Source organism: Rutilus rutilus, assembly GCF_951802725.1.
Source record: "Rutilus rutilus genome assembly, chromosome: 22".
Classification (NCBI taxonomy): Eukaryota; Metazoa; Chordata; class Actinopteri; order Cypriniformes; family Leuciscidae; genus Rutilus; species Rutilus rutilus.
In genome coordinates, this window is record NC_140227.1 from 22,783,830 (window position 1) to 22,797,377 (window position 13,548).

General features: G+C 39.2%; 1 protein-coding gene across 3 annotated transcripts in view; it reads right to left on the reverse strand.

Annotated features, from left to right (window-relative positions):
* The window catches only part of igsf21a (immunoglobin superfamily, member 21a), a 247,616-nt gene that overhangs the window by 60,299 nt on the left and 173,769 nt on the right, over positions 1 to 13,548 (reverse strand). For all 3 annotated transcript variants that reach the window (XM_084396183.1, XM_084396182.1, XM_084396181.1), the window contains exon 4: positions 9,630 to 9,748. In XM_084396183.1, coding sequence (XP_084252309.1) covers positions 9,630 to 9,748 — 119 coding nt within the window. The remainder of the gene's footprint in view (positions 1 to 9,629; positions 9,749 to 13,548) is intronic.

Genomic DNA, 13,548 nt, shown 5'->3' on the forward strand with positions numbered 1-13,548 from the left:
TAGAGGAAGCATGTTCAGGGTAATAAAAAAATCCCCTTCAGGATAATTATAAACCTTGAGCCTCTTTGGGGTTATTTTACATCAATTGACTCTTGGCTTACATTATCCTTTACATAGAAACCCAGCATGTAATTCTCTATAGTGCTGTAATTGGGGGTTAATGAATCATTTTCTAATTAAAACAGAAAGATGGGTTGACATCACTTTATATACCCATACTGCCAGGTGGATAACGGCTACTGAACATTCCCCAGGTTAATTCTGCCCTTGATGGACTCAGATGATCAAAGGTCAATTAACACCTCTGGCCTAACCAGATGTGAAGGGTTTATATTTGTCTGTTTACATGAATGCAAAACTGTGACACAATGGCAGCCAATCCCAATACAATTTGTGTGCAATTTACAATTATGTGGAGCTGGATTTTGGTCCAATGAAACAGCACTGTAGGCGGTGCTACAACATGTAGCTGTCAAATTTAGCTTGCCAGGGTAGTAAAAAAAAAAAGAATTAAAAAAAAAATCAGATTTATATGTAACAGATGGTAAGAAACGGTGTTAATACGGTCCTACACTTTACATCCGAAAAACTGCTCAAGATTGATTTTTTTATGATGCCAATTTCTCAAAATAAATTATAATAACTAAAATTTTAATCTTGAATTTAAACATCACACTATTATAATGTACAGTACACTGTAAAACAATATATTGTTGGTTTAACTTAAAGTAACCTGGTTGCATTACAATTTTAAGTTCATTGAAATAAAAAAAAAAATGTTAAAACAATTAAGGAGATTGGTTTAATCACCAGAAACTCAAAATATTATCTTATCTGAACCATACAAATGATATAAGTTGATTTTACAAAATAAAAAAATGCTGTGATAACAAATCATGAAAATATACATTTTTTTACAGTGTATGAAAATTGTATGCTCATTTTGAGATTTGCTAAAAATTACATTTAACAGTGGAATCTGTTACGTCTTTGTGTTGTGTGTGAGTGTTTTCTTTGTTTCTCTCCCTGCTTTTCTTGTTTACTTTCACTTTCTTAGGTACCCGTGATTGGTCCAGTAGTTTGTCAATCTTCATCAGCCGCTGACGTCATCCATCCTACTGTATCTAGCGCCAATGGGAAAGATAGAAACAGATAAAAGAGCACGCCAGATCTCTCTCTTGACACGCTGCTTTTTGTCGATGTCTGCTATTTGCCCAAATTATCCTGCTGTTTATTGTTGTAAACCCTTTTGTTTGTGTTGCTTGACTTGTGTATGTTTAAAGCCATTCTTGTATTTCATTTCTTCCCCTTTGTATGTAACATAGTTTGTACAGTGTTCACACTGTATGTTACTAGGCCTGGAAGAGGCAGACAGGTAAGAATGTCACGTGACACACTGCAACACGTAGCGGTTTCGATTGTGATAGTACATTAGGTTAGGGGTGGATGCCACCCCATGTACTTCTGGTTTTGGAGTAGTCAGTGAAGATCAGTTAGGGCATAACGGACGCTCCCCTCTTCCTCCTTGTAGTATTGTTAATCCAACAAAATAATGTAAATAATCACTGTACATATATTTCGATTCTTTGTGGGTGTTTTTGCTTCACTCTTACCTATATAACCTTTTTGTACTGAATAAATGTATCACGGTATTCATCTGGACTTGTGGTTTTGTACAGCACACCAATCATATGTATTTCTTTTTAAATGTCAGTTTTAAATGTTAGACCCCTGTACCGCAGACTATCTCGGGGGTCGTAACAATATCTAAAGATAAAAATAAGAAATTAGCATATTTAAACAACTAAATTTCCACTATTGACTAATACAGATAAATGAGGAAAAATATACGGTAACCACATTCATTCACTTTAAGTGACCATAAAGACCCTTTTAACACCTGGAATTAAGATGCGTTTTGGTCGATCGAATCACAAGTAGACAAGGGAGACACATTCCCGTTAACACCTTTTGTTTTAATCTGTCTCTTTTGTCCACTTTCAACTACATCTGTCCTGATTTCTTCGAGGGGAGGGTCTATATGGCGGGTCAAATCTTTCAATCTAATGGATGAAATAAGCTTGACAGTTTACATATGAACATGAAAGGAGATGATGGAAAAACAAACCGAGAGCAGCAGTTTTCGTTTCCACTCTGATAGCCGTACGACCACGCTGAACACTGAGTGCATGTTAGAAATCAGGAATGGTGAGAGAACATTGTGTTTGGTATGTTTTTTGTCTTAACTAAACCAAACTTAGGTCTTCAGCTTTACAAAGTTTAAATCTCTTCCCATTTAGTTTATGCATTAGGTCAGCAGACGGAGAGTAGGAGGTCTTTTGTGGTTGTTTGAAGGCATTCGAACACATGAGCATCTACACTATGAAATCAATCTGTTTACAAGTCGTCCACTTGTGATTGGATTGACAAAAACGCTTCTTAATACCAGGTGTAAACAGTGCCTATATGACGGTATAGATAAAAAAGTGGAAATTAGCATATTTAAACAATTAAATATCCAATGTCGGCCGATACAAATAAAGCAAAAAATAAATAAAACTTATTTAAAATAGGATAACAACATATTCAGTCACTTTATATTCTAGAATGCTTTCTTATTTTATTCCTTTTTTCATTTAATCTTTGTTTCTGGCAAACAACTTCTGCAGAAACTAATCTACTAGACAATAATCAAGGGATAATAAAATTATTGCTGAAGTCTGCAACATAATCCGTTCTCTACAAAAACATCAACTACTTGCAAAGTGAAGACATATTGACTGTCTATTCAGAGGTGCGAGGACCCTCATGATGTGACCTCGGGGTTTATACCTCTCAGTTCTCCTCATGCTTTCTCTCTCAGCATCACAAAAGCCAAATGTTCTATGTGGACTCAGAGAGGTGACAGGACAAAGTGTAGCAAAAACACAAATTATTAAAGCTCACCTCTTCACTATTTCAGAGGCTTCGATCTGACAAGACACCAAGTATGGTTCTCTGAAGACCTCAAACTTGAAAGGAGACAAGAACAGACCACAACACATTTAGTTTGGAAATCCTTCGAGAAGTTGATGGTTGTGTATTTTCCACTACGATTATCACTCCTTTTTTTGTATTCTCCCTCAGACAGATTTAATAATTCATCCGTTTTACAAAACCATCTGTCTTTCTTCTCAATGAGACTCCTGCAAAGCTGTTACCAAAATGATCCTTTCACCATCAAAGAACTAATGGCAGCAGGTCAGACATCATGTCTAAAATGATACTTTATTTTATAATGATTTTATAATGAAAAATAAGTACAAAACAACAAGTAGGATCCAGCCGGAAAGCCCGGACGGCCTTACAAGGAAATCGGGATTGAAGCACATGGATTTAGAATAATGAGTTTTGCTCAGAAGACAGATGAAGACAGAAGACTAAAACTCCACGTTAACCTTGCGTACATTCTGCTGCGTGGAGATGGATATGATGAATGCAACATTCTCAAAAGCAATAACCTGGCCTTTTGGCACAGACATGCTTCCACGGTCTCAGGACAAGGCCTGGGACTCTTGGTCTGGGCCCAAACATATGAGGATCACTGTGCACACACAAACAAAAACTCTCATAAACGCTCTACGGCTATCCATCAACCTTTCCCACCTGCAGTCTCCAAACTCCTTCATGTTTGTGCTGCAGCAAGGTGTCATTAATCCCTCCATTTATAAAAGCTGCACGGCTATATACTGTATATACACACTGCTTGATTAAAGTTGGGCGCCGTAATTGAAGTGAATACCCGTTTATGGGATAAAGCAGTAACTGCTCCCCAAGCACCCCATGGCTCATCTTTCTCTTTGCCTCCAGCTCTCTCGTTTTCTCTTTTTTGGGTGTGTATATACATATAGGGCCCTCCTTCTTATGAAGGATGTCCTCTCAATTACCTCCTTGCACTTTTCAAAGGTTAAAACAAAGTATTCGCACGCTTGCGTGATGTGAACACAAAGTCGACATATAGAGATGTTTCAGGCAAGATGGTCTAAGCAGGTTTAGTGCTGTGAATATTTTACAGTCTTTACTAAACTGAACTGAAAAGCAAAATCAGTTGGTAATTGCAATTTCCTTTCTACAGACATGTTTGCTAACAGGAGGGCTAGTGTAACCTAGTTCCGCTGGTTAAAGATCTTTATTGGTAACCAAAAGATTTGAATTAGCATGGGATGATCCTTGAGTACTAATTACTTTTATGCCCTAGGGGGGAATTCACTAAGAATGAGTTGTGCACTCACTGATAGTGTTGTTTGTTTTTATGCTCTGTCCGTGATGTTTTAATGCCCGCTTCACTAAAGGAATTATGTAAATCAGATCACTGTGCAAACACACCCAGAAATTTTGCGTGAACAATCTGCACTCCACAATCTCCATTTTGCAGACCAGAGTGCTAGATTACAAAAGAAGCCACCACAATTTAGCATACTACTGTATGCTAAACCTGTAAATCATTGTTCCCAAAATACAAGTGTGCTCATTCTTCTCCTTTATTCATCATTCGATGAATTACTGCGCCGTGATTAAGAGAAAACATTAGCAAACTTCTTTATTAAATAAAACTAACTTTACTGATTGCTCAAGGGCACCTTAGTCATTTCCTGCATGTATTGAGAACCAGCAATCTTCGGGTTACCAGTCTGACTCTCTAACCATTAGGCCATGTCTGCCCCAAAACATGTATCTATATAATATTATATAGATAGATATTAATATAATATTATATCTATATACAATCTATATTTTGGACTGTATGTTGCCAGTAATACATGAATTTTGTAATATGTAACCTAAAGCGCACTTTAGAAACCCTTTTAGGGCCATTTCACACCTACCTTGTTTGGTCTGGATTTTCGGACTTTTCAGTTTGATCCGAATCAAAATTACAGGTGTGAAACCTCCCCCGGACCACGGTCCGGACAAACAGACGAAATTTGGTCAGACGAAAAGAGGAAGTCTCGGTCCGGATCAAACTGAACAAAGGTTTGGTTCGTTTCTAGTGTGAAAGCATTTTCTGTATGGTTCAGACTCTGACCATTTACAGGACGTTCCGGTGGTTCTCGCAGGATTGCTTGCAGTCTTCTCCTTTCCTGCCAGCGATGATAAAATGTTTGCACAACGAGGATGTTCATTTGGCGAATTTGAACTAGCCTCGAGTATAGTTGGTGCTGCAGGTAGTAATGCCGTAATAATAACAGTATAGTGGCAACGATATGCGTCCATTCATTCTTGTCAAAGTTACCTGCCGAATTGACTACATGCTGATGTCAGACGCACATCCGTTTACAAACCAATCAATGTCAAGATGCAGCCCACATAGATGATGATGATAGGACGCAAGTATGTCATGTAAAATTCTTTACTGCACTCACATAATTGCAATGTGAAACCAAACCAAAACTTACCGAATGTATGAAATGCATCAAAACATGAACTTTGGTTCGGACCTTGGTGCAGACTTTCAAGTGTGAAAACGCCCTTAGTTTACATTGTCTTCTCCTCAATTACTCTTGGTTCATTAAATTAACTTCATGTCAGTTAAAAGGTGGTAGTGGACAAAATTAATTAATTAGGCCTAATTCAGATGAGCTTTTTTCAACTTTAAGCCTTTACAGCCAGAGGGACTGCTTTTACTGAATATAGCATTTAATTGAACTAATTACTTGCTCAGCGGACTTACTTCACAGGTTTGTCTTAGGTCATCTCCTCTGGTATTACATGCTACTTTAAGTGCTGCAGTTTAGCACAACGTTTAGCCTCAAGAAAGGAATTGTATGCATCAATTTCAAATAAATAAGTGGCTAGAAGTAGACGAGTAAATGCTGACTTTGGTGGCCTGTCAGCCTGAGATGCGTCGACAAATGCAGTTGGAGATATGTGGACCAGACTTATTATGAAATGAGCGAGTACAAACATCATCATTATAATGAGATGAGGACATCTCTGTTTGTCGATGATAAGGCAATCGATGGCCCCACAGCCGCAAATGACAGGACAAACATAAGCAGTGAGAGAACAGAGCACATTTTCAACACTGACTAACAAACTACTAAAACAAACAAGTAGTAGCACACCTTGAAAGCAAACATATTTGTGTATATTTCCTATTGATCATGGACTAATTCTTCAAATTATGTTTAAATTATTAATTATTATTGATTCTTAAGGCTAAAGTATAGTTTGTTTTTCATAGTACAGGGTTTGCAAATGTGACCCATCCAAGTTCTACTTGCACCGTTCCGAGTGGGCGTTTTCGGCATGGGAGGCGGGCTCGCTAACATGGACGTTAACCACCACAGCCTCTAGCATCAGTCTCTATGCGTCTCTTGAGGCCAGGGAAGTGAGGTTTACCAGCACAGCTCTTACTAGCTGGCCTCCGTTACACTCATCCTCCTAAACCTCACTCCCATCCGGGTCACAGCACCAATGTAACCCCTCCGGATGTACTCGCACTACACCGAGCGGGATTCCAACCAGCGTTTCCGGCATGGTAGCCGTTACACGTACAGTGCATGTGATGTAACTTTCATCATCAGCGTATTAGTGTTCACTTTCACGCTTTCAGTGTCATTTCGTACATTCAAATTCAGCCTTCAATTTGACTTAAATACTCACATAAACCATTCCTAAAGTTGAAGTTCATGGTAGAGTCACCCTAGACTTGTGAATCACCCCCAATAATTTGAAGTCTAGGCTTAAAAAGCAAACTATTGAATTTCTAGGCAAAAATTAATTAAAATGGACATTCTTATTTATGACGTCCTTTAGCAAATTAAAATACCATCTTCGCAAGGCTTCCAACTAATGAACTTTTTTTCACTTATTTTTATTCTCTTGCTCGTCATGTTTTTTTCTTCTTCTCTCCTTTACCCATTGAACTTGCCACACTAATAGGTTATGAATAATTCTGTTTCAGCTAAGATGGCAATTAGCCACAATGCTAGAGGCTATCCTTCTTCCCCTGTAGAGGTGTAGGGATTTACGTGTGTCAGCTAGACAAGGCACACACACTTTCTTTTGGTTCCTAAGTAATTACAAGCTAAATTCTTCAAAACATCTCATATTGATAAAGAGCAGTCCATTAACATTAATGCTATCCATCGACATGGTTTCCGACTGGCAGTGTAATTCATTCATACGGGGTTGTGTTCTCCAGCTGAAGCGACTGGAAGTGGCGTTCTTTATTCAGAGGCATGTTTATTCACGTCACCCCTTCTGGGGCATTTCACCGACTTCCAGTCTGTCTTATCAGAGAGTTCAGCAGCTTTCCAGGATAGAACTATCAGCCTAAGGACCACACACTTTCTTATTTGTTCATTTTAACAATGGGCCGAATGATGAGGTTCCTTATTAACGCCAAGCTGCATCTCAGACCGGTGGATGAACGCTGACATACTCAGATAGGCTGGCTGTCATTAGGCTAGTGCCTGGATAATGGCTATAGGGAGAGTGTAGAGTGTACATAAATGTCTGGGGTCCTTGTTTTAGACGGATGTGGAGGTTAAAGCAAGAGATGAAAGGGAACATCTTCGAACAATTAAAACAATCTCTCTGTCGCGGCTGATTTGGAGACAGAGAGAATTGCTAATGAGCTCTATCTAACCAAGCTAGTAATCAATGCCAAAACAATTAAAATGGTAACACTTTAGAAGATTATATTGAAATATGAGACTATTATAGTTACCTAATACTAAATTATAGTTAACTAAAAATAAACATTAAAGGTGCATTGTGTATTTAGGAGGATCTATTGACAGAAATGCAATATCATATCTACATAACTAAGTTTTCAGTGGTGTATAAAGACCTTACTTAATGAACCGTTATGTTTTTATTACCTTGGAATGAGCCATTTCTATCTGTGGGATATCAGGGACAGATGCGTTTCGTCACTATGTTGTTCTTCGTGCAAAGAAACAAGCGAATAAAACACTGACACAATGATGAACAAGTAACAATAATATTTGCAATAACATTGTTTTACTGAATAATTACATAAACATAATTTCTTACTTTATCTTTGTAAAGAAACCTCATTGCTTAACTGGCAACTCCCTGCTGTCTCAGACGACGACATCTTTTCCTGTCGGCCACCGTAACTTCTGTTGGTTGCCATTCACAACCTCACCACTAGATGCCGCTAAAAATTACACAGTGCACCCAAGCGGCAACCTCCCTGTCTCTCTCTTGAAACCAACACGGAAGTGAATTAAACGGCAATTCATCAACTGTCCGCTTAAGGGCTGGCTGCAAAAGTGAGTCAAATCTGCATCTTCCCCATGCTGAAATGCTCAACTTTACAGCAGAAAAAAAACATGTTTACAGCCTGGAGCAAAAAGTGGCTTTGGTCTATACAGCTAATTTTGCCCTTCATGACAACTGTGAGAGGGGTGAATTTTTTTATAACTCACCCGTTTAAATTATATTAAGCCTTAAATTTCTGCTTAATTAAGGGTGTCCACTTTTGAATGACGTGGATTCCCACTGCTGTGGTCATTAGTCATCATTAGCCGTTTGTCTGCTGTCTGTTAGCCGTCACGTTACCTCAGCTAATTGTCTGACTGTAAAAATAAATAAATTTGGGAGTGACGCGCTGCCAAGATGGCGACGGTCGGCTACGCCCACTTTAGGCTTCAAAAATGGTCTTCAGAAACCTACGGGTGACGTCACGAACACTACGTCCATATTTTTTTTTACAGTCTATGAGTGCACCTTTAAAAAGTACTAAAATAAAAAAACTAAAACTAATTAAAACAACAACAACAAAAAAAAACAGATGAAAAAGATTACAATTAAAATTAAAAAGAAAACAAAAAGAAAATCTGATTCAAAATATTTACAAAAACTATAACAGTATATCAATGACACTAAAATAACACTGATACAAATGTTTTACATTTTAAACTATATACATTTATGATCCGCAAAGCATTAAATAATGTTCAAATAAGGTTTGTTTGTCTTATTTATGAACATTAGGGAAGCTCTTATAAAGTATTACAAAAAAATTAAATAAGAGATAGGAACATGCATACAGCGATTAAAAGCAAATCAGCTCTCTTTGTAATCTTTGACTTCTCATCGCCTCAGAGTTTCCCAAATGATGCTTTACAGCACAGCATGAATATAAGCAGCGAGTGGGGAAGTTCAAAGTGAAGTGCCATGAATTACACACACACACACACACACACACACACACACACACCCACTACTCTACCTCCCATTCAAAGGTCCTTATCGCATGGAGACAGTCAGTCGTAATGATCAAATTCTCAAGCTCTAACAGAGAAAATACAGCAGACTTCCAAATAACAAATACAGGATAAAGCACTTCAAAGCCACGGGCGACGAGTTAAAGGACAACGCAAAATATTGTAGGTCAGCCTCTGGGTGCAACACCACCCTTGGGTCAACATTTCTGCCAACTACATAATGCCAAAAGTTGATCTGTGCAAATTATGGTCTACTTAATCCTGAACATACGGTTCCATCCGTGTTCATCCCAATTGAAGATGGCTTCAAATCAGCACACACTGTTCCACACACCCAATGGAGAGAAAATACAGAACAGAACATTTATGCAGTGCATTTATACTCACACATGACCGTGAGCAAAACGTTCCCTGATGCCAAGACGACCTTCTCCCGTGTTGCTCGGTCATAGATTCCTACATGGCATTCATAAGGTCCGTTGTCTGAGATCCGGACCTCTGGGAGCCTATGAGAAAAGATAAAAATGTATTTACTGTAAGACATTTTCAGTGACTCAAAGACTGAATATGATTTGTTTGTTTGTGTGTGTGTGTGTGTGTGTGTGTGTGTGTGTGTGTGTGTGTGTGTGCCAAGCTCCCATAATAGATCTACTCAGAAAAAAAATATTACACCAATAATTATAAAGAATCAGCAGGTAACACACTGAATAAATGTAAAAAATAAATAAATAAGTACAATGACAAAAATATAATTTTCTTGTAAAACGTACTCCAATAAACTTTTTTCCAGTGTACAGACATTGAAGCTAGATTTTAAAATTTTTATAGCAAATCCGAGCAGTGTTTGCCCATGTAAAATTCCATATCATTATGCTAAGGTATTCTAAATGGTTATCACATTGTTAGATGGTTGCCAGGCAGTTATTTAGTTTTTCAAGTCCTGCCCCCAAGACTATTATGGGCTCTATATATGGTTTTGGTTCTACCCTCAAATTATACTACAGTCCGTTTTTATCTGCAAAGTGAATTTTTTGGGGGGGAAATCCATTTGTTTAGGAAAGTAATATCACATCTCTACACGACTCCAAAGGAAATTATAAAGTAGTATACAAAATAAGTGTTTATTATAATACAGACTTCTACAAAGAGTCGAAGGCTTTATTCTTTATTCTGAACATGGACTACAATGCAAATCAAAGTGAGATTTTCAGCTGCAGGTAGCAGATCAAAATTGAGGACAATTGTCCTTCCTGGCCCCCCGTAGAAGACGAGAGACTGCAGTGAAGCTGAAGAAACTGGGCGTGCTGTCATACTAATGTGCCAGACGAAGGAAAAGAGAGACCACTGCCTAAGAAAACAGTTGCCTGTCTGCTGGCTCAGCAAATTCATATAATGCCTCACTCCATCCATCCATTTCTGTTATCCCTGGAGCCCACAGAAAGGGGTAGACTGCTGACAATGGCTGATAGAGATACACAGATGCTCGACCCTGTGGTCCATTTTTGTAGCTTTTACCCATTTCATTCTATTCCTCTCATTATCTTTGTATCTTTCTCTCTCAGGGCCCCAAATAAAACAAATAGGAGACAAACTGTACTGGCTGGGTAAAAATGGCTGTTGCTGAAAAACATAAAAATGGATTAGAAAATTTGGGCCAAGTTTCATCTTAAAAACTATAATGATGCCTAGGTTTGAGCACTAGACTACAAAAGCCTTTTTTGTCTTGTTTTCCAATATATATATATATATATATATATATAAATTTAAACCATGCAGGTGCATTTAGTTAAAAAGTAAAACTGCATCAGACATTGTTTTCAGAAAATACATCTTGAACTTATACCCAATTATAAGAGTTATTATTTTTCAATTATTTATTATTTAGTTTTAAGGTAATTTTATTTATTATTTTATTTACAGATGCAGACCATTCAAAAGTTTGGGGTCAGTACGATTTTTTTAATGTTTCACCAAGTTCATTTTATTTGATCAAAAAAAAAAAAAAAAACATATTGTGAAATATTATCATCGTGTATGTAATGTATGTTCAAATGTAATTTATTATTTGATGGCAAAGCTGAATTACTCCAGTCTTCAGTGTCACATGATCTTTCAGAAATCATTCTGATTTGGTGCTAAAAAAACGGTGATACATTTTTGATAAATTTAATGTATACACGCTGAATAAAAGTGTTTTTTTCCAAACTTTTGAATGGGAGTATAATTTATTTTAAAGACAAAATATAGACTTCCCGATGACGCTATTGGGGAACGCCCTCCACGTGAATCGTGTCTGAAAAACTATCCAATCACGGCAATCGAAATTGACCGGCGACAGCCTATGACGTCACTACTAGTGCGATCCGGAAGTATAAAAGGGGCGCCTAGAGAACATGTCCTCTCTTTTCGTCTTCAGGGAATGTTTTGTCTGATTTGCAATCACCTGAAAAAGGTAAGAACATTTACGGCAAGTAAAAAATAAGTGTTTCAAGAAGTAGTGTGGATCCGTGTCTAAGATATTGACACCAGATGACACACACAACTTGTGCGTTTACTGTTTGGGCTCAGAGCAAGCACGATCAGTTTTTGAGGGAACTGCTTGTGCCAACTGTTTTTTTTTTTTTTTCTTGAGAAAACTTAACTCTCATCGCCCTCTTCTCGAGGGAAGAGGGACAGACACCTGTGCCAGGCGATTCAGGTCCCGCTTGTGCTGAGGCAGAGCAGAGACTAGAATCGTTGGGTTTCAGAGGGAGCTCGCCGAGGAGTTTGAGAGTTATTTTTTCTCTCATGCCCCTCGGAGGCTCACGAGTTTGAGCTGCCGGATGAGGATGTGTTGTCACTAACATCCTCTGATCTGGCAGCGAGTGCTCTGCTGGACGGCCCAAGAAAGCAGGAGATGGCTGATGAGGGTGAAGAGGATTTACAACCAGAACCCTCACAGCCACCCTGCCCCACGTATGATGAGTTTTGAGTGTTATGAAATGCGCTCAGCGAGGCTTTGCTGCCGTAGGAGCGCATGAGGGAAGACACCGTTCGTGGCAGACTTTACGAAAGCCATAATGCTCTAGCTCCCGTGAGCCTTACATTCTTGCCCGATCTACACAATGAGATCGAAAAGGCCTGGAAAAACCCGTGTTCAGTGCGCATCCATCGCCATCAGCGTAGCTGAGGGGATGCGCGAACACGGGTATGTGTCGATGCCTCAATTATCGAGAGGTTCGCAAACTATCTCGTTGTTGAGGCATCGACACTAAGTGCTCTGGCCCTGCATTTTAAACAAACATTGTGCTGACATGGCAGGGCATACGTGATGGTGGGTCTGGCTGGTGATGCCTTGCATACAATGGCTGCACCACGCTGATTTGCTGAAAGATTTGGACCTGACGCAGTGGACGAGCTGCGCTGCACTACAGATTAGCTCTCCAGGCCTCCAAACTAACAGCTGCCACGATCGGATGAACTCGATGGCGGCGATGGTGGCCAGGGATAGGCATCTGTGGTTGAACTGGGATGACATTGGGGAGAAAGAAAGCTTTTCTTCTCGATGCACCAGTGTCGCCTTCGGAACTTTTTGGCACCTCCGTCGAGACGGTGATGGGAAAGTTCAGAGAGGCGAAGGCACGCTCGGCTGCATTAAATCTTGCATAACACTATGGTCCATATCTGCACGCTTCCTACACCCCAGGCGCTTCTTGCATCAGCCCTGAGGCAGGACCTGTGATGAGTGATTCCTTCAATTTGGAACCCTTCTGTAGGTCTGGCGTCGGGTTTGGTAGTAAGTGCGCTCTTTCGAACTCTGTAAGGTGATAGGCCTCCATTTTATGTTGTTTAGGCCATCACGTTATGGGCAGCAGGTTGAGCTCTGTAGGTCTCCTCCCTTTACTAGAGTTTTTTAGTAAGACATTCAAACAGACATTTTCTATGTGAGATGGCTTCCTTCTTATCGGGAGTTCTTCTACTGAGGCCACCGCTCGGTCAAGCTCCAGATAAAACTACAAAATCAAGCGTTGGCCCTCATCAGGCCACCTTGATAGCCACCTTATACTAGAGCAGTAGTTCTCCTTTCACTTTTGAGAGTCATTTTGAGATTATAGCTCTGAACTTCAGACATACAATATTTGTGTGTGGCTTAGGCTTAGTATCTAGGATTTTTGGTGCTGGTCTGAGTGTAGGTTCCATAGACCATCAGGAGATTTTTTTTCTGTAAATCTAGTTTCCTAGTACTAGCCTCCTCTTACTCAAGAGTCGTCCGGCCAAGGCCCGCCTTTTGCATTGGGTGTAAATGCTAGTGGTGTAACAGGGTAGA